This window comes from Corvus moneduloides, chromosome 20 (assembly GCF_009650955.1).
Source record: "Corvus moneduloides isolate bCorMon1 chromosome 20, bCorMon1.pri, whole genome shotgun sequence".
Taxonomy (NCBI): Eukaryota; Metazoa; Chordata; class Aves; order Passeriformes; family Corvidae; genus Corvus; species Corvus moneduloides.
Genome location: NC_045495.1, coordinates 1,815,506 through 1,839,979, shown reverse-complemented (window position 1 = coordinate 1,839,979; position 24,474 = coordinate 1,815,506). Strand labels below are relative to the sequence as shown.

Below are 24,474 nucleotides of genomic sequence, written 5' to 3'. Positions count from 1 at the left end.
TTGGGAAGGGTCAGACACCTTGACAAGGGATCGAGCAGTTTATTTTAGATGACATACACAGAACAGCCAAACATTTTCAAGATCCATGAGCAACAAAGGGACGGTACAGAGCACCTCTGGTGAGCCCCTGGGCAGGGTGGTGCTGTTGGGGGAGCTCTGGAGACACCTGGCAGCTCTGAGAGTTCGTAGATTTTGGTTCTGTAGATAAAAGCAAGAGCCCAGCCTTGCCTTTCCCTGAGACATCTGCCCTTAGTGTTGCAGTGGCTGCTCCTCACTCCTTGCGGAGTGAGTGAGTGAGCAGTCAGGACGGCTGCAGCTCTGAGAATCCAGCAGGAATCAGGAATATTTGCATTATTTGCTCTCTCGTGCCCAGCCTCTTGCTCGTCCAGGCAGTGCCAGCAGCGTTCAGTTCAAGTATTTATTGCCTCAAGCACCTGATCTGTTTGAATTGATTTGTTGCCATAGTGTTGGTATTTCCGGTAATGTGTGCACGTGTGGGGAGGAGGAGCAGCCCCCCAGATTAAATTTAGTGGATATTATCATGTCTATTGCAGTGTGTTCTAGATCCCATCATGTCATACGGGCAAGGCAGCGCTGTGAAAGCTCTGAGGTAGCAGCAGAAATGGACATTGAGTGATTTGAAAGCAGCAGCTTGCAGAGAGCCCTCCCTGGAGGCCAAGGCCAGGGGAGCAGGGAGGGCAGAGCCTATGTGGGCAGGAGTTCCTTTCTGTCCAGCAGGATCTGGTTGAATCCCGTGATGGAAAACGCTTCCCTGTGGGGGCTGACATTGGCAAAATGCAGGGGGGACCTCCTGCAGTGGAACTTGACAGAGCCCTGCAAGGACAAGAGGGGAAGAGTTCAGCCAGATGTGCAGCTGATTTTGTTACTCACACTTAGTGCTTGAGTGTATGAGCACTGGTGGACGAGGACAGAGAAGTCACTGCAAATGGATTTAAGAGAAATGGTCACTACAGAAAATACCAGTACTGTAAATTGAACTGAGATCAGCTCAGGCTCTGGAGATTGGAGTGTTCAGCACTGAACTGGCACAGTCTGTAGTAGCTGTGGCCAGTTGTTGCACACAGGATTTAATGCAGACACAAAAATGTTCCCCACCCCCCAGACCCGAAGGTGATTTGTAACGATGCAGCTTCTGAGGGAAGCCAGTGCCTGTGGCTTGGTGGGAAATGCTACCCCAGACTATTCCAAGCTTGTGGCAGCTCCCCTGTGCTGCAGAGGAGCTTGAGGGGGTCCTTACCTGTGGGAGGGCTCTGATGGAGGCGATGCCACAGCCCAGGGCGGAGCTGTCCCCCCTGGAGCCGCCCTCCTGGAGCCCCCTGAGGCAGCTCAGCAGCGGCAGCGCCCTGCGGGGCCCCGTGACACTGACAGGGGCAGCAGCCAGGACAAGGCCCAGAGGCCAGAACTGGACAATTGCCTGCAGAGGCCACGTTGTGTCCAAAGAACAGGGAGGTTTGGCCAAGGTAGCTCCAGGAGCTGGGAACTCCTTTCCTTCCCCCTCGTCCAGTTCTGCTGCTGCGAACGCGGCCGCTTTTGCCTAAAAAAGACACAGAACAACAACATTCCCAAATGTCCTGGACACAGCTTAGGACATTAGGACACAACTGAGTCTAAATAAGAGGAGATCTGAAGGACAGCACACCCCCTGGGCCATTCCCGTGAAGGTAAGGAGTGAGTTTATTCCGCAGGATAAACCAGAAGCAGCTGTATGGGACTGGCATCTGCTCTTCAGCTGGACAAGAGTTTTCTGGAGCACTGGGTTTTCAGTTCTAGTAGTTATTACTCTTCCTGAGACACTAAGAAGCCTCAGTGGCTCCATTCCAGTGCTGTGCTGTACCCCCATACTCACTTTCCATCTCCTCCAGCTGTGTTTGATGACGTTGGCAGCCCTGCGCATCCTCTGGAAGCGATTCTTGGCTAACCAGGAACGAACAGCTGAGGATTTAATGGAGACAAATCTGAGTGCAGAGAATTTCAGCAGCTCTTGCACACAGTGTGAGAGATGGCACTCAACCACTGGTGCCACTGTAATCCCCCAGTGTGACTGGGAATGTGCCTTGTTCTGTCATTTCAGGCCCACCCTTAGCAAGTCACCTGCTTGGATGAGAGTTGCAGAGCGTTTCTCCTTGGCTGCTTTCTTCTCTTTAAATCTTCTCCAACAGCACTGAATGCAAAATGCCTTCTCATTTAACACCTTTGCTCTCCTGGCCTCCAGGAGCTCCAGCTGCAGTGGGGACAGGAGCCTGGAGTTAGGGATGGAATTGTGCTCACAACTCTTCCTCTTTTACAGCCTCCTGGTGTTTGGGGGACCACAGCCGCATTCCAGTGTCCTGTGACTGCTGGATTAGGTTTGGGAAGTGACAGCACTCCAGCAGCAGGTTAATAAGCAGCTCCACTGAAGGGGCTGCTTCTATGGCTGCATCCTGCAAGCTTGGCAGGAGTGAATTTGTCTCCTTAATTTCTTTCCCAAGGAAGCTGTGTGTAGGCCTGTTGTCATCTGGAGCTAAGGAAAGCTGTCATCTTTACTGGAATTCTGACAATTCTAGACCAAGTGCAGCTCCTTGTCCACTGGCAACACAGAGGCCATTAAACAAAGTGCTTTGGAGAGCTGGATGCTGATGGGTGCTTGACTGAGTTTAATAATTTGATGGAAAATGCCAAATTCTGGTCACACTGGCTTGGCAGGAGTTTTGCCTCCACCATCTGTGCCAGAATGCCTCTGAGGCAGGTGCACTCCAGAGCCACCAGCCAAGGGACAGCACTTACCACAGAATTGGCCAGGAACACTTTGGTTTTGCCACAGTAGACTGAGAGGATTTCTGCTCCATTCCCTGTTCCCTGAGCAGGGGTTTGTCCCACAGCATCCTGAAGGATCTCCAGAACAGCAGCACGTGATGCTTTGTCCTCATCCATCACCGGAGTCTCACCTGGAAATGAAGCGTTGAGGAGGAGGCGTCACAGAACTTGGAAATCAGGACCAGGGAATTGTCTTTGCACTGAGATTTCTTGGCCATTTAGAGGGGAAACACCTGCAGCAAGAGTGGAGGAGGAGATGGCTGAGAGCACTTGATCTTGCTGTGTTTAAGGCTAAAATGTGACAGCACAGATTCCATCAGGTGCCAGCAACCAGAAAACCAGTGTGGGGTGTTTTAACTGGGCTGTAGTTGGGTGCTGCCTTCTCATCTATTATAACCTCAGTTATTCCCAGGTAAAAATGTCATTTGGGGTAGATTTAGACTGAAACAGGGAGGCCTCAGGTGTTGTCCCATTGTTAAAGCATCCTACATGGAAACAGGAGAAAGCAGCAGCAACGCAATTAAGAATATATTGAGCAGCTCAGTCCTAAGAAAATCACATTAAATACTCAAAACTCAGAGCTGTGGGAGCAAAGAACAAAAGGCAGGGAATTGTAGCCTTAATATACTGAGAAGTGCAGGAAGGGGAAACAAATTCTAAGCCATTGTGCAGCTGTCACAGGGCATTGGGAGCAGCTATGGGGTCCTGTGCTGAGCAGGAATTTATGGCAGCAATTACAAGTTATTAAAGCCATTTCTGGGACACAGTGCACAATTTTTTACATTACAGCCAGATGAATCTCTCTGGAAATAGAGGCAGACTTAATTCAGACCTGGAACAAGAGATTGTTCCAGGCAGTGCTGCAGGAGCTCCTGCATGGACAGGGCTGGATGGGTTTTGCATCATTCCATCCTGGATACTGTTTGCTTATCTGCTATAAATATTTCTAAGGAGATGAGAGCATTTTAAGGTCCTGAAAACAAATAAAAGCAATTCTTGCTTACAGGAAGACATCTGGTGACTCTGATGGTGTTCATGGGGCTGGGCTGATAAGGGAACCCAAAGCTTATCCCCGTGTTTGGGCAATTGTTTTGCTTTGTTTGCAGCTTATTACCCCCTCAAGATAAAAAGGACTAAAAACCTACCAAAAAGAGGCTTTGCAGTTAATGGGTTTGTAATTGAGGGGGAAAGATCCAGTCTGTAAGTAATTTTCCAGCCTGCACTTCCTTACTTCACCCCATTTCCACACGGTGAGTAGATTTCCACCAATTTTACTCATCTGAACAGGCTGGTCGTGCTTCCCACAGCTGCTGCTTATTGAACAGACCCACTGGGTGGAGAGGGGATTAATTTGAGGGAGAGAAAAGGGGTTGCAATAACCTTTAATACTAAATGTAACCACCTGATGAGCTCCTCCTTTCAGGAGTTCATAGCAAAGGCATTACCTGTAGACTGGGTTGTGTTTGTTAAAGTCCATCGTCACTCCTGCTTAGAAAAAGAGAAGTTTGCAGAAGGTGGAAGAAGCAGCAGAGTCCAGGTAAGCTGGAAGGTCAGTGATTCAGCAAGGAAACAAGGAGGAGGGGAAAAGAAAGGAAGGAGAAGGAAGATAAGGCAAAAGGTAAGTGGATTTCGAGTTTACTAAAGAATCAACTCTAAACCAAATTAGGTTGGGTGAGGGGAACCCCAGACACCACTGTAACTGTGGTTGTTCCACCCAGGAGGAACACAGAAAACCAGCAGTGGGGGGGAAGATTTTAAGTGTTAGGCAAATTAGAAACTCAGGTTGGTGATAAGTTAAAGAAGTATTTGGAGAACAGTGGTGAATACAGTCATTATCTGATCTATGGGACACCAAATGGGTGCAGTGACAATTTTACTTGATGGCAAGGGGATTACCTGAAGAAACTCACCTTTTTCCTCAGCAGAATGAGAGTTGCTTTTATCACACACTCTTTTTTTACTGGAGCCCCAGGATTTTCTCAGTATTTTGTAGCGCTCAGTGAAACTTTGGAAAGGGATCCTGACAGACAAACGTACAGTGAATTCCAGGCAGGAGTCATTGCTGTATGGGAAAGAACTGATCCTCTGAAGGGGGAAAATTGCACAATGGTTTCATGGATCCAGTGCATGGGATGCAAACAGACTGGTGCCCTAAATGGTCAAACAGGCAAGAAAAGTACAGAACTTCTGAAGAAATTCAGGAGACAGTGCCTGGAGCAAAGCCTGGGCAGGAGCTGTGCTTGGCTATGCTGATGGTGAGCTCCACCCCATCAGTGCTGAGTCTCAGAAACGTGATGAGCTCAGGCCTTGCTCTGCACCCTCTAAAGGTGGTCAGGAAAGCCCAGCCAGGCTATAAGGAGATGCTCAGCTCTGAGATTACTACATTTAGATAAATGCCATTTATAGTTTCATTGCTGAGAATGTTACTGTGAAGCCACGTTCAGTTAGAAAAGTTTTAGTGTAGTCCACATCAAAACATCTTTTCCCCAGCTTCTCAGACTGGAAAGGCACAGTGAGCTCTCAGCTTTGAAAGGATCAGTAGTTTTGAGGTCTAAAACTGCAAAATATTTGCGTTTCCTGCTTATAAATTCTTCTGAAGAAGTAAATGCCACTAATTGCTATAGAAATGGATTATGCTGAAGAAGCTGGACTTACCTGACTGGGAAACCTGCTGCACTGATGGTGATGGCTTCCACTATTCCACAGGCCTGTAGCTGGCTGAGAACCTGAGGCACAAATTGAGATGGTTTAGGCAATGCTGATTTTGTGGGAGCTGCTCCTTGGGTGCCCTGTCCTGGGCATCCACAGCCAGCACTGCCCAAACCCAGCAGGGTGTGAAAAGCCAGTGCTGGTATTTCCATGCTCAGTGCTGCTATTTCCATGCCCAGCAGATTCCACGAGTGCTTAAAGCTTGATTTCCCATCAGATGAGGTTCTCTAGTTACAGCTTTAGCACCTGCTGCTCTGCTCCCAAAGCTTCTCAGCTTCCTGGACTCCAGGAATGAGCAAGGTTTTGTTTTGAAGGTATTTGTGTGCCCAGGGCTGCTCAGATCACCTTCATCAGTTTGAAGGGCTGGGAGGGCAGCACCCCAAATAACCCCAGCAACAAGCAAGTTGCAGCTGGAAGAGCTGCTGTGCTTAGGAGCAGTTTTAGACAAACACCTCAGTGACTTTGAAGGATGTTTATTTCAAAGGAGAAAAAGCTATTTCAAAATGTGCTGTGAAAAGAGCTCTGCCAGTGACTCAAGTTCCTAAGAAACCCAGTGCAAAGCCCTGGGGAAAGGCTTTGGAAAAGTTACCTCTTCTCTTCTAAAAGTCATGGCCTTGCAGTCAGCATTAGGCTTGATGCAGCGGATGTAATGGGGCGTGGTTCTGCTCAAAATCTCCATGAGATGTTCCAGGGAGCTCTGCAGGAAACAAACACAGGGCTCATCAGGGCTCCTCCTCCTCAGGGATCCTCTATCCACCCCACAGAGCTGCTCGTGGCAAGGATGGCTTTACAGACTCAGTGTCAGAGCACTTCTACAGGACAGCTCGAGCAAAAATCTGCTCTGTGGATGCTTTCATCAAATTGTTGATGGCAAATTCAGAAAGTTTCCAAAATTACAGCAGAAACCTGAATAGGATGTACCTTGAATTTGGACACCACTGTAACAACAGCTGCTCTGTTCTGGGTTTTGGTGTTATTTTGGTTCTCTTCTGTCACAGGAAATAATTTTTGAAGCAAAGGGTCCTTTGAGTTCTGCAAAACATGGACCAGCTCTGGTGGAACAGCATCCTGCAAACACAGACATGACCCGTTAGTATCTGGACCTGGCAGGCACCTGCACCTCTGAAAATAACTAAAAACTCCACATACAGAGATAGAACAGCATTTCTGATGCCAAATTTGAGGTAACCACAGCTGCAGTTTCAAATCTGATGATGCTCACTCATTCACAGTCACATTCAGGAACAGAAAACAATGTTTGGCTGAACATTCAGCAAATCCAGTCAAATGTACAACTGCTCCCAACATTGTTCTTGTTACACAGCCTAAGTGAGCTCCAAGTCTCAGGACTGGTTTAATCCCTGAAGGACAGACTGCAGCAGACATCAGAACTATCCCTTTTAATTAAGAGATGGTGTTTTATTGCTAAATAAATAACAGCCCTTGCCATAATTGCTGGGGATGTCAGAGCTGAGAAGGGACCCTCCTCTCTGCAGATTATTTCACATTTCAATTATTCCCTGATGGCACAACAAGGCCAAAAATTTGAGTACTTTCAGCACTTTCAGCAGTTAAGCCCGTGCTCTCGTTTTTCATAAACTTATCTGAATTTTGGGGGAATGAAGTGATGTATTTGCAGCTACAGAAATGCCCTGCTGCTGATTCTGCATCCCCCAGGAATGGAAGAAGCCCAGATTTGCTGATGGCTGACCTCATCCTCAGCTCAGAGGTGCAACAAAGCATCTGCTCGTGCCAGTGATGGTTCAGAGAATCACACCAAGAACATGACTGAGTTTTACGTGGCCTGAAGGATTTACTTGGAGCAAGGTATGTCCAGTCCCCAGCACTAAACATATTTTTTAGTGGTGCTTTGACTTAAATCACTTCAGGTCTGTAGAATATTTATGATTTTAAACAGCTCTTTCTGCAAACACCTACCTTATTCTTCTCCACCATCGCTGCCAGCTGATAGCAGACTTTGCCAGCATAATGTGAAATGATAAAGTTGGGCTTCTTACTAAGCTTATCTCGACTTAAGCACTGATTACTGGACAAGGCTTTCTCAATCCTGGTCTGGAACAGGTCAGTGTTGGAGGCTCTGTTCAGACGACACTCCTGCAAAGGACACACACAACTGCAGCATCTCGTATTTGTCCCAAAGGACTGGCTCTAAAAGCTACAACATTTAAAATTGAAATCATCGCCATTTTACCTTTAGAGCTGCTTTGAGTATGCAAGGCCTGAAATATTGGGAAGGAAGGGGGGGAAAGAAGTAATTGAGGCTTCATATTTGAATCAGAACATCCAGGATCAGAGGGAAACTCAGAACAGGAGGAAGCAGTGCCATGATTTTTCTGAAACTGAAGCTCTGCAGAAATTTTATGGCTGACAAGTTCTCTGCTAACTTACTGTTTGTGTTTTCTTTGGTGGCGTGGGACAAAGGCAGGAACTGGGCCCAAAAAATGAAGGGTTTAGATCACACTTACCTCATTCAGCAGGGAAAAAATGCTGAGAGGATTTCCCTCTATCAGATCAAGGCAGTTCTGGTTATCCTGGTAGTTTATGAATGACCACTGCAGGCCTTCAGCTGCATATTCTTCCTGAAGGAAGAGGGAAGGGGTTATTCTGCAGCAGAGGGCACCAGAGCTCAGAACGCTGTGCCTTGGGCAGCTGATCCAGGTCCTGTCTGAGGAGTTAATCCCAGCTCAGCTCCAGGTCAACACCAAGCTTGAGGAAAAAAAACCCACATGAGGATATTCTACCCCAGGTAGCTTTTGGGTGTGGATCAGAACCTGCTGGAACAATTTGTCTGAGGATTTGGGAACCCCACGGATTTATCAGAGTGAGCTGCAAGGCTGCTTTAGAGAGCAAACAAAGGCTACAGTCACACAAAGCCTTTCCTGGCTGTGCTGAGACTTTCCCTGAAGGACAAGGAACAAGCAGAACTCCTTCCCTGGACTGGGACACAGCCCTAACCCAACCTCTGTGTGCCAGGCTGGGCTCCATTTAAAGCAAAGCCTGATCTGAAACGAAGTGCAGAGAGATCCTGGTTGAAATAATTGGTACAATATTTATGCTGAATTACAGGACAAACTGTCAGCAGTGTTTAACAAGCACGAGCTCTGGGCAGTTATTTGAAAAGCCTCCTGCCAAAAGCTTGCTCAGCACAGCCACTAATGGCATTTAAGTGGTTTGGGGGACAGCCAGATCCAGAGGTAAGAGGGCAGGCAGTGAGTGGGAGGGGTGCTATAAACAGAGGTCATGGAGCCGTTTCAAGCAAAGCAATTGTGTGCTTGAACTCGGTTTTCATCTTCCCTGACCATTAACCCCTGGCATGCTGACCAGGGCAGGCAGGCAAAGCAGCCTGGGGAAGCAAAGAACAAACAGCAGTCAAAGAAATCCTTCTCTCCTGAATAAATTGACAAAACCCTGCCGTGAGGCAGGAGGTGCCAGCACACTGGTGCCATAGAGAAAATAATTTCCCTGATTCCAGTTAACGGCAAAGAGCATTTTGGTAATGGATCTGCAGTGGGGAGGGGCAGAGCAGCAGCTCTGGCAGGGGCTCTGCACCTTGCAGGGCACTCAGATGAGAGCTGGAATTAGCAGTGTGTGACCAGGGAGGGACTGCAGGCTGCAAATGCCTTCACCACTGTGAAACACCCCCATTTGTGTCTGTCCTTACTCAAAAATAAAAGCTGGTGCACACTGGGGCTTTGTTTTAAAGGCACCAGCATGACAGTGGGTTCAGGGAGCTGTGCCCCTGTGGCAGGAGGCCTCCACAGGTGCCACGTGCTCAGGTGTTTGGGTTACAGGCTTCTGTTGGGCTCTGCCTTCACACCAAGCTCAGCCTAGGAGCTCCACTACTCTAGGGCCTTTGTGCTCCATGGTTGTAAGCAGCAGCTTCCAAGAGAGTCTCAACTCAGGCTGCACTTACCCCAAGAAGTTAGCTTCGAGTGCTCAGTTCTTTGAGGAAAAGCAAACAGTCTGACAGGCAGAGATCCAGTAGAGCTGGGAACAGATTTCCAGTCCCCAAGAGACAAAGCTGTGTCATTCCAACTGCCCCACACTCCCCTCTTTAAAAAGCTGCTGCTCCATCCCACTGCCTTCTGTGGCATTTCTGACTGCAGCTTCCCATCTGACCAGGGGCACAGCCACACAATTAAAGTGACAACAGATGATGGTTTAAATCAGATATTGAAGACTTGATCTTCAGTTTGGGGTATTACCTGCTGTGCCTTCAGGTAGTGAGCTACGAAGTGCTGCTGCAGTTTCTCGTTGGCATAATTAATACAGAGCTGCTCCAAGTTGTTTTCAGGGAAGGCTTCAAATCCATAAACATCCAACAAACCTAAAGGAATGAGGGAAGACAGGGAGCTTTAGTTTAGGAGCAGCTTGGTGGGCTGATGGCCCCTGAGTTAAACCAGGGTGGGATATCCATACCTATGAAGCTGGTCCACGCTGAGGGATCTGTGTAGATGTTTTCATTTATGACCAAAACCAGCCACTCAAACAACCTGCAGACAGCAACAATGGGCTTAGCTGGGAGCTGCTTGCTTGCAATAATCAGAATTGTGTCTTTTACTGCTGTTTCTATCAGTGTCACTTGGAAGGAGGAGGAATTTCTGATGTGCTGCCATGAAACAGCAGCAAGTAAATCCCTCTGGCCTCCCCATCCCCTCCCAAAAGTCACCTGGATTAGCACATCCTTACCTGGCATAGATGACTTTGGCCAGGCAGTCCCTCCTGGTCTCACACTCAGCTCTGGAGCAGGGCTTCTTGAACACTTGCTGCTGCCTTCCAGCAGTGATTGTTCGAATCCTTAAAGATTCCAGCAGCTCCTCGACGGGAATCTTGAGCAGATCCCCCGTGGTCTTCACAAACCCTTGTTCAGGAGGACAAACAAGGCTACCTGGTGTGCTCATACCTCTAAAGGTAAGGAAGGGCTAGGAGATTGTGGAGAAAAATGCCACTTCCATCAGCTCTCCAACTTAAATGTGGATTTTGGATCTTTCTACACAAACTTGGGAGCAAGTTTTGCAAGATCAGACTCTTAATTTGGATGCAGAGTGCCCCTAGAATTTCAGGTACTCTCTTTAAAACGAAGCAATACCAGAAAAAGCTCAAGTTTGCCACACTGAAGTTGTTTTTCTCTCTAGGTGTGTCTTTGTTACTCGTTCACCTTCTTTGAGCAGGGACCTCTAAATCCAGACAGACAAATCAGTTATCACCAGAAAAAACCAGGGATTTGGGGGTAGTAAGGAAGTGTAGAAAAAGAGTATTTGCTAACAAAGCATTTAAGATCTTGCTCAGCTGAGCTGTGCTCAAAAATATTTGAATATTAAGTAGTTTGAGTTCAGAACATGTGAAACTGTAGTAGGAAACTTCACTGTTCAGGACAGTTTTAGCTCTGAAGGAAATCCACATCCACAAGCCTCCTGAAGACATGCAGAACAACCTCTGTTCCTGCTGCAATTTAACAGATTTGCTGTCACTGACTTTTGGTCTTTATCATGAAAACTTCCAAGTTTTCCTGTGAAGAGCCCTGCTCTCCCTCTGGGTCAGATTTCTGCCAGCCTTGTGATGGCAGAGTAAGATTACAATCAAGAGCCACAGTTCTGCCAATAACCCTCCTGAAATCAGTGGGTAATGCTGCAGTTGCCCTGACCTGTCAAGGCACGGGAGCATTAGGGTTTTGCTTGTTCACAAAAACACACCTAAATTTTGGGTTGCTCATGGCCTTGATGGTCTCCTATCAGCAGGAGAATTATTGTTCAAATTCTTTCCTTTAATAAGGAATTATTTCTGAATTAAATACAGAAATTAAATGAATTTAAATTAAATAAATTTGATTTAGTAATTTAAAATGCAATTAATTCAATACAGTTTAAAGAAATTTATTAGATTTTAAAATTAAGTTATTAATAAAGTAATTAGACTTAGTAGTAGTTAAAAAGAATTAATAATGAAAAGTAATAATAGTTAAAGTTACTCAAGCAAAAAATAGGTAAATTTAATAAATTTTAATAAATTTAATAAATGTTATTAAATGTTAATAACTAAATAAATTTAATAAGTAAATCTAAATTAACTAAATAAAGGAAAGAATTCTCTATGTTCTTTCCTCTCTCTAATCCTTTCCTTAGGCATCTGCACTGAACTAACAAGGCTCTGGAGCATGGCATGGTTGTTGCCTCACCTTTGGTTTTGTCTTCCAGTTCACAAGGCTGAGATTCATCCACTGGACTACAGAATTGAACATTCCCAAGGTGCAGAAGGCCTGATAACACCTGAAATACAATCAGGGGTTTTTTTAGGACAGCTTCCCCCAAGGCAGTGTCCTCTGAACCTTCCTTTAGCCCCAGGAACAGGCCAGCTCAAAACATTTCTGCACCAAAGGCAGCAAAGAGATCCCAAACTTCTGTGTTAATTCCTGACGGGAAACTGAAATTCAGAGCTGCAGACGTTGAGTTCAGATCTAATACTGGGCTGATGTGGAGCTGAGGGCCCTCCAGTGAGGAGCAGCAGCTCTGCACAGTGACATGGATTTACTCCAGCAGCAATCCCACCCTGGCAGCACATTCCCAACGTCCTCAGCAGCCTCGTGCTGCCGTGAGCTGACCTTGAAAATATTGCTCTGCGTGGCACGGCCGATGCCCAGGTGGAACATTGCCTCTCTGGTCACCTCGAAGCAGTCCTCTGAAAAGCCAAACAGTGCTCTTGAGAAAGCCAAGCACACAAACAGGGGCAAGCAGAACATCTCAGCACATCCAATCCAGCTGGAATTGCCAGTGGAGAGCGGGGAAGATGGATGCTGTCTGGGTAAATCCCATACACAAGCTGGACAACCAACCCACTGACTTCTTCTACCTCTGTCAGGTAAAGCATGTGCATAGACAAGACAGTTTCTAAACAAAGCCACAGAGATGCAAATTTGCCAGGCCAGAACCAGCTGTTTTAAGCCAGGTGAGTGATTTTAAGACTTAATAGTGCAAAGTGAAACTTAAAAAGAACCCCATTCATGCAGGTGGCTTTGCAAAACATCTGCTATTGGCTGGCCAGGGTTGAACAATTTTTGCCTGCCTTCCTTTAAAGTTCCAGCCATTAGTAATGGATTGATTAATTAATTAGCAGAACTAATCTTTACCATCTAAGTTTCTTTCAAAGTTTGGCAGCCAGCGGTACTCGGCCCCTTCTGGAAGGTTCCACTCCAGCCTCTCCTCTGCAGTGGCACCTTTTGTGATCTGCAGGCAGAAAACAAGGCAAAAATTGAATTCTGCCTTTGGTGTTTACAGCTCACAGACAGTGAAGAATAATATACTGGGAGGATGATTTAATTTGGAAGCCTGGGAGACAGGGAAACTGGTAATTATTAAAAGTTGCAACTGTGCTAAATCTGGTGATTTCATCCCCGCTGTGTGTCAGAAATACCCAGCAAAATTAACTGAAGGCAAACCTGATAAAAAATATGGAAGTTTCTTTCATTGGGGGCCTGATAGGCAACTCTGGTCTTCTCCAGAAGGAAAGTCTGGATGGAAGCACCAGTCAGATGATGGAATCTAGAGAGGGAAAAAGAGCAAAGATATCAAAACCTCTTCACAGAACAAGAGGTGGTGTGTTGTTCTGATACCAACTGACAAGTGAATGCTTTGCAGTTCACCTTCAGTTTTGTTCATATTTTATTCACAGTTCTTAACTGCATCTCTGTTTTTCCACTGCTCTCTTTTAGAGATCAGGCTGAGAGCTTGCAGGAAAAAAAAAAAAGGGAAAATAATAATAATTTAAATAATAATAGTTTAAGCTGCCAGCAATGCAAAATACACTCTAAAGACAGATCAAATATTCTATGGCAGATTTCAGAAATAAGCTTGTAAAGATTTAAAGGAACAAGACAAAACTAAGGTGTTACACAGTGATTATTACCTGTCTAGCTGCAGCTGGATGTATTTCCCAAACCTGCTGCTGTTGTTATTCCGCAGGGTGCAGGCATTCCCTGTGAAAGTGCCAGTGGCAGACACAGAACAATCAGAGTGGTCCCACTCTCCCATGCAGCACACACAGGCATTAAGGGTGATCTGTAAATAGCTCCAGTATTTGAAGTTTTTAAGGAGAGGACCAAGAGACAGCTTAGACTCGTGTGGTAACAACGGAAATTCCCACAGTGGCCATTACTCCTGTTTGTTGTTAAAAAAGCCACATTTACCAAATGCTTCCATGACAGGGTTGGAATCCAGCACTCTCTTCTCTATCCTTTCCACAGTTTCGTTGCCTTTTGGGGAGATAGCTGAGGCAGCAACAGAGGCATAGAATTTCATAAGGCAGCGAGAGGTCCAGGTCTGCAAGAGAGAGGCCTGACAGTAGCTCTTTGTTTTTAACATTATCAGTTCTGTCAGTGGAGCAGTGCTGCCTTCTGCAAACAGTGTGCAGCTGGAGGGGAGGCTAAAGAGAGGAACTGTGTCACGTTTAGAGCTCTGGTTCAGTGGAAACTGTGCCACAGACACACATTTCAGTGCTGCTGCAGTGGGAGTGCTCTGCTGAATGGCACTTCCATCGAGGTGTCATCAGCCAGAATTAACAGCTCCTGCCTTGGGATGGAATGAATGTAAACGGATTTTGAGTCATTAACATTCAGCAAAGCATCTTGTTACTGGGCTTAAAAATACCCTCAGCATTGCCCTGAACAGGGATGGACCATCACAGAAGGGCCAGGGCAGGATATGAATTCACTGCTCTGAGTCTTTACAGAGGGTTTGCTGAGATTCACACGAGCTCCCTGACAGACCAGGCTGAGGCACTAACTCAGGTGCAATTCCTGCTGAATGATTCAAACCCAGCCCTCCAGAAATGACAGATGCCACCTGAAGAGCTGCTATATTAAGCAGAGTGTGTTTAACTGCAGCAATCACTTAATGCTTCACACACATTTCAAGAGAGCCGTGCTGGGCAGACTGGCTACGTGCTCTGTCAGAGGGGTTTTTAATTCCTCTTTGCTCATTCACTGCACTACTCTGCACTACAAATCCCTGGCAGAACTCAAAACGTGAGAGCAATGTCATAAAAAACCATTTCCTTACCTTCCCAGCACCACTTTCTCCACTCACAATGATGGACTGGTTCACAGGGTCCATCTGCTTTTGGACATTCCTGTAGGTTTGCTCAGCCACTGCAAAGATGTGAGGTTTTAAATCCTGGCAGTGAAAGAGAATATTCATATTTAAGAGAACAGGAACCACACAATTCAACAGCAATGGATAGCAAGGGTCATCTCACATTTACCTGAAAACAGCACTGCTCTTTTAACAGAACTATTTCACTAGAAATGGGGTTTATCCTGTGGGAGTATTTTGCTCATATAAATTTGGAGCAGTTTCACACCTGGGCTCTGCAGAAGGACAGTTATCTCAACCACAAGGGTTACCTGAGGACAAAGTGCAATGTGGTACTCCCTCATGAGCTCAGGTGAGTAGAGGCAGGAGACAGGCTGGAAAGGATTTAAAGCCACCAGGCTGCAGCCAGCATTTGTATAGAACAGGTTGACTCTGTATCTTGCTTGAAGACATTTCAGAACTGAAAGACAACAGCTTCCATCAGCATCTTTTGCAAAGCCTGTTTGACTCTTCCTGTGCCTGCTTGTAACAAAAGTCTCAGGTGTGCTACCCGCCAGGTTTAATAGAGAATGAGGTGATCAAGAGAGTGATGTGGGTCTAATACACACAACTCCTGTGTTCATGCTATTAATGCAGTGAGAGCAGGAGCTGCCACGTGTCTGTGGCCACCAGGGAAAGGGATCCCTCAGCAGACACTCCCTGGCTGCTCACCTGTCCTGGTTGTCACCGGATTCACTTTCGTGAGGTCATCAAAAAGATGCAGTTTCTCTTCATCACTGAGGAAGGCTCTAACTTCCTCTTCAAATGATTCACTGAGGTCATTCTGGATGAGAGAATCTTCCCTTTGGCCATTTTCCTGGAGGGGATGTCAGATCAGCACCAGTGAGAGGTGAAAAGCTGGACTTTCACCTCATCCCCTGTTCTAGCTCTTCTGCTGCTTCCACGTCACTGAAGTTCAGTCTCAGCAGGAGCCAGACCTCAGGATGTGTGAGCTGCTCTTCCTCCCAGCTGCCCTCCCCCTGCTCTGATGTTAGAAAACATCACTCTGGCAGTGAGCAAAGGCACTCAGAGAACGTGGCCTTGGGCTCACCCTGCAGTTCTGCAGGTTGCTCAGCACAGACACACTCACACCATGTTCTCATTTCTAAGCCTCTGCATGTCCCACATTCAATCCAAGCAGTGCCCTGGGCTCAGGGCAGCAGGAAGGGCTGGCTGCAGGTGCAGCTGGAAGCCACTGCAGACCAAAACAAATGCAGTTTTCCTAGCAGAGACTTTCAGGGTGAAAGCTGCAGAGTGCACACGTCACAGCCAGGGCAGAGGAATGGTGCTGAGGGGGGAGCTGCCCTGTCTTAGCTGAAAGCTTGTCTCCTTTGAATCACTTAAATTCAAACCTCAGCCTCTGCGCTCCTGTGTGCTTGACAACATTATTTGGAAGGACACATGGAAAACCAGCCAGAAGAGAAATTCCAGGTCCTGTCTGCCATTTCTGGGGAAAGGAAAAGCTAGAAAAGAAAAATGAGGAATGGGAAAGATGCCAGTCCTGATTTCTGCATTCTATATATGCCTTCTCTTTGACAGAAAGTTCTCCAAACCATCCCTACTCACCTGTACCACAAGTTAACCAATGAACTCCATCATCTTGTTTATACAGAAAATGCTACATTTAGTAGGCAGCATTCCCACTACCTGAGCTGAGCTCATTAATAAAGGGCAAATGATCTGCAAACCCCATTTAGCACACTCCTAAAAAAAAAAAATAAAGCTACAATAGTGTACTCATTTAGGAGCATTTTTATCTTTTGCAGACAGCATGCATAGTTCATTTCCAGTAATACAGAATTTTACACAGTAAGGGGAAATGTTGAGCTTTTGACAGGGTATCCTTCCTTCTCGAACCAGCGTGAGAGAGCAGAGGAGCTGCTGTTCTGCTGAGTTCTTTAGTTCATAGTCTCACAGCTTTCTTGAAGGCAGAGTTCAAGGGGGTTGCATGATAAAGCCAAGCAACAGTGGCAGGCAGAAAACAGCTGCTTCTTCTTCTATATGCTCTATATTTTTTCTTACAGAAGTGTAGATTATATTTGTTAATTGACCCATACGAGTAACACACGATTCCAGTTTTCCTTTTCTTAACCTATCCTGGTCTAATTCTAACAATTTTAAGCCTTACACCAATGTTACACAGGTATTACACAGATTTGCATACGCAGTTTCTATCAGCTCTTATTGTTTATGTGAACACTCTATCTAAAAAATGTGAACAGCATAATTCTATCTGTATTTTGTCTAAAGTAAAGAATTCTGTGAAAAGGTAACACTGCTGCAGTAAGAACTGTGTCTAAGGTCTCTGCTGCAGATTTTTAATGTTTAAGGCACTTTTTAAGGCACTTAGCATATATTTCTATTAAAAGTTAAAAAATCTGTATTTCTATTTCACTTTGGTGTGGCTTCACATATCTCAGCTTATCCAAAGGTTTTAATTCAACCCCTGTGCCTTGGTTTCCCCCTGGGCCTGAGTCCAGAGGAGCTTTCACTCCAACAGAGGAAAAAAAAAAAAGCTTAGCAACACAATAAAGCATTGCCATCCAAGTGATTTCTGTTATTCTCCTCTGAATGAGCATAAAGCAGCTTGCTGCTGTGAGAGAACAGACACCACAATTAGGAAACACTCAATGGACCTGAGGAGCTCCTGCCAATTCCCCTTTCTTCCTGTGCCCCCTCTGTGTTCCTGTATTACCCTGGCACCAGGCAAGTTAAATCCACTGTGAGACTGTGAGACCTGAGGAAGGGCTTGGTTTTTGCTGCCCTGCTCAGCATCACTTCAGCTGAGACGATGATTTCTTAGCCAAAAGTAAAGGAATATTTGAAAGTAAATCACAACTCTTGTGTCCATTCATTTTCCTGAACAAACACCCTTAGGAGGTGCTTGCTGCCCGTGTTAACACCTGCCCTGTTAGAGCCCAGGGCACAACAAAAATCACTGCCTGGTGTCACTAACACAGCTCAAACCCACAGTAAATAAGTCCAGTCAATTCATGAAGCAGGGGTGAATATTCATTAGTAGCTACCTAATCTTGACTGCATGGAAATAAGCCAAGAATTCTTTCCTGGAAGTAAAATTTAATTAGCACACACAATTCCTGGTTTTCTTTTTACCTGCTTTGGCATCTTGTCCAGCCCTGTGGACGGGAACGCTGGAGAAGGCCTTTAGGGTACTTCATTCAAATTACGCTGGAGAATGCTTAAATAAGAAAATAAAAAGACATTTAGATCAAGATAACTCTGGGCATGTCGTTTTCCAGAGGGTTCCAAATGCAAAGCCCGAAGACTTCAGACAGAATTGCTGATGCCAGTGGGGCCCAAGGAACACTGGAGCTGGAAATCCTACCCAGAGTGATGGTCATGTTCTGCTGCCCCTGCAAATAAAGCTTTTTTGGAGGGAATAATATATCTTCCCTTCCATCAGGAATAAAAAGCTTTGCTTCTCTTTAATAAAGCAAGTTTTCTTGGTGAGAAATTGCAACTACTTGTTAAACTCCTCCTGTTTGGAGAAATAGGAAAGATCTGAGGGTCTGATGGTGCCAGAGAAGCCAGAGCTTTGGGGAGTGACTCAGAGAAGTTGCAGCAGAAACAACATTGGCTGCTGCTGTACCCTTCCTGTTTCCTCTGAAAATCTCTGAGAGCCAACCCAAGGTGAGTCAGGCCCTTTGAATTTCTGTGATAAACGCTGAGGTTCCAGTCACACAGACAGGAAGAATTCTGTCCTTCCTGCAGCTGGAGCTGCCATTATTTCCATTCCTTTTCTATTCTAATTCTATTCTAATTTTGTTCTATTATATTTTAATTCTATTCTAATTTTGTTCTGATTCTATTATATTCTATTCTAATTCTATTCTAATTTTGTTCTCTTATACTCTATTCTAATTCTGTTTACATTCTATTCTATTCTAATTCTGTTTTCATTCTATTCTATTCTATTCTGTTCTATTCTATTCTATTCTAATTCTACTCTATTCCATTCTTCTTCCATTCCTCTTCTTATTCCATTCCTCTTCCTATTCCATTCTTATTCCCATTCCATCCCTAACTTCGTTCTTACCCGGCATGAAAACACCACTTGGAGTCAGTTTGGAGCTCCGGGCAAGCTCCCATCCCCAAACCCCCGCCCGATCTATCCCGCTCTCCCGGCAGAGCCCTTTGTGCCGGTACTCGCAGATCCCGGGGGACACACGGGGGACACACGGGACACACGCGGGACACACACGGGACACACGGGACACACGCGAGACACACACAGAACACACGCGGGACACACGCGGGCCGTGGCAGCTCCCGGGCGGGACCCCAAGGTCGCCGCCGCCGCCGCCGGGCGCGGTGTCCCCTCAGGGCCGTGCTTTGCCGGGGCTGAGGCGGGCAGGGCCCGGCGGCGGCGATCCCGGGCCGGGCAGGACGGGAGGGCAGGGCAGGGCAGGGCCGGGCCGGGTCGGGTCGGGTCGGGACTTACCGCGGGCGGCAGCGGGGCCGGAGCGGGGCCGGGGCCGGCAGCGGAGCGGGGCGGGCGGGCCGGGGAGGCGGAGCCGGGGCCGGGGCTCGGGCGGGGCTCGGGCGCTGCGGAAGCGGCGAAAGTGCGGCCGGGGAACGCGGCCCGGCTTTACCGGGCCCGGCTTCACCCCGGCCCGGCTTCACCCCGGCCCGGCTTCACCCCGGCCCGGCTCCACCCGCGGCCGCTCCGGGCCGGGGCCGTGAGGGCGGCAGAGGCGGCCCCGGGCGCCGCCGGCTCTGTCCCCCACCGCCGGCTCTGTTCCCCACCGCCATCCATCCCCCGCCGCCATCCATGCCCCGCTCCCGGTAAGCTCCCGCTCCTCCGCCCCGGGGCTGAGCAGAACCCGGAGGTTCTGGCTGGTTAATCCACGCTTCTTAGGTCTCGCGGAGAGAAAGGCACTTGGGGGCTGCAGCTGCTGGTTGTACCGACCAGGCAACACAAAGTTTTTTAGGGCCACGTTTTTACATAACGGTGCCATTTACACCATAGAGAATATGGCAAAGTTATGTTCTACAGAGCAGTAAGATTATTCACAATGTGAACATTCAGTGGAGTATTTGATATTTAGAGATCTCCCGCAAAAATATATGAAGCATCTCGTTGGAACACAGCAGGATGTAAAACGCTGGAACTTCCTCAAGCCTTCCAGTGACTCTGCCTCTCCTTGGCTTCCCAGGCCAGCTCCGGTGCTGCTCTGTGTTTTTTAAATTGAGAAGTAACTCAGTAGCTTCCGAAATCAATGTTGTTTTAATGAACTGATTCATTTTTATGGCGTTCTGAGACCCGTTTTACAAAGCTACCTCAAGTTCATGTTTTGTGTTTTCAGAGGAAGGAAGAAGAATGTCCCAAAAACAGCTGAAAGAAGCCTTTATCAGCAACCTAAATGGAACGAGTTTGCTGGAAATTTCCGCAGGCTTGTCCCTGGCTCCGCTGTGCCTGCTCTGCAGAGGGCTCCTCCTGATCCTGTACTACCTGCACCACGGAAAACCTGTAAGCTCGAGGAAGTACAGCCTGCTGCTCGACTTCCTGGTGCTGGTGTCTCCTCTCCTGTTCTCCTGCACTGTCTTGTCTCCAATCATCTTTTTCATGCCAGTTATCCTTGCTGCCTTCTGCGCTGGAATATTTTCCAAAATATACAGCCAGAGAAAACGGGAGGCCAGAGCGCCCTTTGGGCAAATTGTAAAAGAATTCCAGAAGACATACTTGGATCCTGAGTACATTCCAGCAGTAACTGTGTTCCGTGTTTATGTCAACGTGCTGACATCCATCAGCATTTTGGCCGTGGATTTCCCGCAGTATCCCCGGCGATACGCCAAGGCCGAGACCTACGGCACCGGGGTTATGGATTTGGGCGTTGGAGCCTTTATCTTTGGAAATGCTCTCGTTTGCCCTGAGGTTCGACAGAAGTCTTACATGACACAACCCAGGTTTTCCAATCTGGCCAGGCAGATGTTTTCCGTGTGGCCGCTGATTTCCCTCGGTGTTGGGCGGCTGCTGAGTGTTAAATCCATCGAGTACCATGAGCACACCTCGGAGTACGGCGTGCACTGGAATTTTTTCTTTACCTTGGCATTTGTGAGACTTGCAGCATCTGTGCTTTTAGCCATATTTCCCAAACATAAGGCTTGGCTTGTGGCTCTAGCTCTGGCTGTACTTTATCAGCTCCTTCTCAGCACTACCTCCCTGAAGGTGTTCATCCTGCACGGGAGCGACGGCAGAGACTCCCGGCTCGGCTTCCTCGATGCCAACCGGGAAGGGCTGCTCTCCCTCCTTGGATACCTGGCCATCTACCTGGCGAGTGTGCAGGTGGGGCTGTGGCTGCTGCAGCGCAGGGCCTCGGTGAGGGGCTGGCTGGAAGCCCTGAGGGGGCTGGCTCTGGCAGTTCTCGTGCTGTTCGTGCTTCTCCAGCTGTGCCAGGCGTGCACGGAGCCCGTGTCCCGCCGTGTGGCCAACCTGCCCTTCTGCACCTGGGTGCTTGCCCACTGCCTGCTGCTGCTGAGCTTGTTTGTGCTCACTGACCTCACCCTGGTGTTCACAAAGCTGCTGGTGAAGGGCTCCAGCGTGCCCTGCTGCTGGAAGGTTGTGCAGCCCCCTGATTCCAGTAAAAAACACGGAATGGGGGCCGTGCCAATGGGAAGGGAAGACAAGCTGTCACGGCTATGCTTGATTAGTGCTATTAACAAAAATCAATTACTGTTTTTCTTGCTAGCAAATGTTATGACTGGTGCTGTGAACATCCTGATAGACACAATCCACAGCAAGGCTGCCTTTACATTATGCATACTGCACTTGTACATGTTTTTTAACTGTTTAATTATGTATGTGTTGCATGCCAGAAATATAGTATTAAAGTTTTGGTGATTCCCTCTGGCTGAGTGGACTAGCTGGACTTTGTTTGCTTTGGTTGAATGATGGTATTTAATGGAAAAATTAGTATTTTTCTGGATGTGTTGCAATAATTTCTAGTTTAGTAGAGATTTTTATTATTTAGTGTTGATACTTTTTAATGGTTCATTTTACCAAATTATATGGTCCGTGCTCTTACCTGTTGGGAGTTGTTGCACATTATCCTGAAAACTTAGGTTTGGAGATTGCTGAATATTCCTGCTGCTCCTGAGAGTAAATTGTATTTACAGTTAGTGAACTGTGCTCAGACCCAAGGAATTAGATAACAAGGTAGAGTAGAAACCAGATGAAAAGTAAGAGGATAAGTAATTATATGGAGAGAGAGGCCTAGCTGTCAAGATTTACCTAGTTAAGGCCCTTGCGTAAATAATAGATAAGAATAATTCTTTATATAAAATGTATTGAATAAGTGGATACTTGAAAATGTTTTGGCCCCAGTCCTGCAGGGACTTATGCATATGCTTGACTTTGATGGTAGTAATTGTGGAATGTTAATCATACACTGAAACCTAAATTAGCCTTTGAATTAAAGCTAAATTTTACTTCCATCCCCACTGATGAATATAAATGAAGACCCGAGATAAAGTGCGATGCTCTGAACGATAAACTCAACTGCAGATGGATTCATAAAGCAGTTGTTGGAGGTTGTGGTGTAGATAATAGGAGCAACACATTTATAAGAAAATACAAGGATACCAAACTAATTCAGCCCCAGCCTGCAGGCCAGCACGTTGTGACAGCTCATCTTTAGGACTGCTGTAAAGTATGCTCTTCAGGTCTACTTTGAAAGTAGTCAAGTCCCACCTACTTGTCTGTAAAATTACTTTAAACAGCAGCTCATTGAATACTCTATTTTGCCAGCTGAGATGTGTCCAAGGGTGGACATTTGGTGTCAATTTTTATTAGCATACAAACAGGGTGCAGATGGAAAGAAGTGCAGTGTACTGGGTCAGAGTTCTGGCAATGGCTTGAGAAGGGAACTGCTCAGTTTCTCAGTCTTCCTTGCAAGCCCAGAGCAGAACACCGTCTTTGTTCCCTTTCCTGACTGTGACAGTTCTTCCTGACCTCATAAAGTCATTGGGAAGAGAAATACACTTAAAGATTGTGAGGAATTCAATAATGGGATATAAATACTTGAGGAGTAGAATACCAATGGTAGTTGATGATAGATGTCTAATGTAAGTGGAGTTACAGCAGTACACATGGGCCATATTTCATATTTCTCCTTGTCTATCACAAGTGATGAATCATAAAACCTTTGGAGAATAAGCCTCTAAATCAGATTCCTTAAGACAGACATGCTGTGGAAGAGTCATAAATTTATGAGGTTCTCCAAGCCCCTGGCCAGCAGAAAGGTGAAGTCTGAGGATTACAGGCTGTGGCCATGCTGAGTTCATGCTTGTTTGCTTCCAGCTTAAAGCCATGTAGTCTTGAGAATTAAAGCAAACCAGCCTGTATTATCCTGGGGACAAATGCAAGAACTGGCAACAACCTCTTAGAAACAGTTGTCAGTTTATAGCAGAGTTTTCTGGTAACTGGTGGATGTGTTTATTTTAAAAGACTTCCTAGGCTTGCCTAGGGAAGAAAGGTCTCCCTCGTGAACCGACTGGCACTACTCATTTATGCAAAATTACTCATGGATATTTATTTCTGAAATATTTAAAGCCTGAGACCTGCAGCGAGTTCTGCCTGTGAGCACAAGCCTATTGGTGTGATTCAGAACGAATTGGGTGTGACAAGCAGAGCTGTGTCTGGACAAGCACAGGGCATCCAGGTGCCAACTGCAGCGGGTGAAGCAGAGAGGACGTGGGAGGTCTGGTGGGTGAGCTCCACACGGGCTGGTGGTGCCAGTTCCAGGGCTGCAGCTGTGGTTGCCACAACAGCAGCAAACCGAGGGGATCGTGGTGCACCAGAGTGAGAACAACCCTCTCACCAACGCCAGCTTCTCATCCTGAGGACTTCTCCTGCTTCTAAAGCCCTGAGAAGTAAGGCAGAGGTTGTAGCCAGGTGGGTTTGGTCTCTTCTCCTAGGCAGCAAGTGACAGAAAGAGGACATGGCCTCAAGCTGCACCGGGGCGGTCCAGGTTGGACATCAGGAGGAATTTCTCCATGGAAAGTGTGGTCAGGCACTGGAAGGTGTCCAAGGAATGACTGGATGTGGCACTCAGTGCTCTGGGCCGGTTCACAAAGTGTGGATCAGTCACAGGTTTGACTTGATGATCTCAGAGGTCTTTTCCAACCTAAATGATTCTGGGATTCTGTGAGTTTTTCACCAGTGAATTAATGCGAGACAATGAATTCTCATTGCTTGTTGTCGATAACAAATGCAGCGAGCTCTGCCCTGAAGCAACTGGTGTAGTTGTGAATGCCTATGAACACAAGATAATTGCACAAGCCTCTGAAAGAACCCAGAGATGCAAGCGAGCATCCTTTGATCACAGGACGAGCAAATAGCTCTGTTTGGGTTTGAAAAGACGTGAAAAGTGAACACCAGGGCACCGCTGTTCTCCACACACCTCCACAGCTGTTGGCTGGAAGGAACAGGAACTCTGCATTTCACCTCACTCTGGGCTGTGCTTAGACAAAGAACTCTTTGTACAGATTAAAGGTATATTTTTTAAAATCAGAAACTTTTATTTAGTTGTTACATAATGAGTAAAAGTTTAAGGTATTTCGAGTAGGAAGACTAATGGTTCAATCGTGTCACCTACTTCAGCAATAGTAAAGCAGAGGAAAACAGAAATTATTTTGTCTTTGCTGCCGTAATTCCATCCAATGACCTGTCTGTGGGGATGCAGGGTAGAAAAATGCTGGGATATGGTGGGAGAGTAGAGCTGATTATATTTATCCTTAACCTTTCATTAAACATCACTAACTTCTTTACACTTCTCATTATTTTTAA

At 46.7% G+C, this 24,474-nt stretch overlaps 2 protein-coding genes and 1 long non-coding RNA gene across 8 annotated transcripts in view; 2 read left to right on the top strand and 1 right to left on the bottom strand.

Annotated features, from left to right (window-relative positions):
• Positions 1 to 19: 19 nt before the first annotated feature.
• MYO19 (myosin XIX) overlaps positions 20 to 24,474 on the bottom strand; it is a 26,641-nt gene continuing 2,186 nt past the window's right edge. The window contains exons 1-25 of one of the 5 annotated variants that reach the window (XM_032129530.1): positions 19,129 to 19,169; positions 17,781 to 17,865; positions 15,339 to 15,483; positions 14,939 to 15,087; positions 14,595 to 14,708; positions 13,724 to 13,856; positions 13,444 to 13,513; positions 12,977 to 13,079; positions 12,668 to 12,764; positions 12,143 to 12,219; positions 11,720 to 11,810; positions 10,234 to 10,405; positions 9,964 to 10,037; positions 9,750 to 9,871; positions 8,010 to 8,123; positions 7,462 to 7,638; positions 6,445 to 6,591; positions 6,113 to 6,220; positions 5,470 to 5,540; positions 4,725 to 4,834; positions 2,785 to 2,945; positions 2,113 to 2,242; positions 1,868 to 1,953; positions 1,259 to 1,555; positions 20 to 834 (exon numbers count right to left, since the gene is read on the bottom strand). In XM_032129530.1, the coding sequence (XP_031985421.1) occupies positions 706 to 834; positions 1,259 to 1,555; positions 1,868 to 1,953; positions 2,113 to 2,242; positions 2,785 to 2,945; positions 4,725 to 4,834; positions 5,470 to 5,540; positions 6,113 to 6,220; positions 6,445 to 6,591; positions 7,462 to 7,638; positions 8,010 to 8,123; positions 9,750 to 9,871; positions 9,964 to 10,037; positions 10,234 to 10,405; positions 11,720 to 11,810; positions 12,143 to 12,219; positions 12,668 to 12,764; positions 12,977 to 13,079; positions 13,444 to 13,513; positions 13,724 to 13,856; positions 14,595 to 14,708; positions 14,939 to 15,087; positions 15,339 to 15,483; positions 17,781 to 17,792 (2,889 nt within the window). In that variant the 5' untranslated portion in view covers positions 17,793 to 17,865; positions 19,129 to 19,169 and the 3' untranslated portion in view covers positions 20 to 705. Of the gene's footprint in view, positions 835 to 1,258; positions 1,556 to 1,867; positions 1,954 to 2,112; positions 2,243 to 2,784; positions 2,946 to 4,259; positions 4,357 to 4,724; positions 4,835 to 5,469; positions 5,541 to 6,112; positions 6,221 to 6,444; positions 6,592 to 7,461; positions 7,639 to 7,735; positions 7,764 to 8,009; positions 8,124 to 9,749; positions 9,872 to 9,963; positions 10,038 to 10,233; positions 10,406 to 11,719; positions 11,811 to 12,142; positions 12,220 to 12,667; positions 12,765 to 12,976; positions 13,080 to 13,443; positions 13,514 to 13,723; positions 13,857 to 14,594; positions 14,709 to 14,938; positions 15,088 to 15,338; positions 15,484 to 17,780; positions 17,866 to 18,723; positions 18,913 to 19,128; positions 19,170 to 24,474 lie in introns of those variants that run through there. The other 4 variants (XM_032129531.1, XM_032129532.1, XM_032129533.1 and 1 more) reach the window with 4 other exon arrangements.
• Positions 11,810 to 18,116, top strand: LOC116453772. The gene is made up of 2 exons (XR_004243926.1): positions 11,810 to 12,486; positions 17,927 to 18,116. It is a non-coding gene; the product is annotated as an uncharacterized LOC116453772 (long non-coding RNA).
• PIGW (phosphatidylinositol glycan anchor biosynthesis class W) overlaps positions 19,241 to 24,474 on the top strand; it is a 5,862-nt gene continuing 628 nt past the window's right edge. The window contains exons 1-2 of one of the 2 annotated variants that reach the window (XR_004243925.1): positions 19,241 to 19,472; positions 19,994 to 24,180. Coding sequence is in view for 1 of the 2 variants with exons in the window: in XM_032129541.1 (XP_031985432.1) it covers positions 20,008 to 21,528 (1,521 nt within the window). In the remaining variant the exon portion in view is untranslated. Of the gene's footprint in view, positions 19,473 to 19,993; positions 24,456 to 24,474 lie in introns of those variants that run through there. The other variant, XM_032129541.1, reaches the window with a different exon arrangement.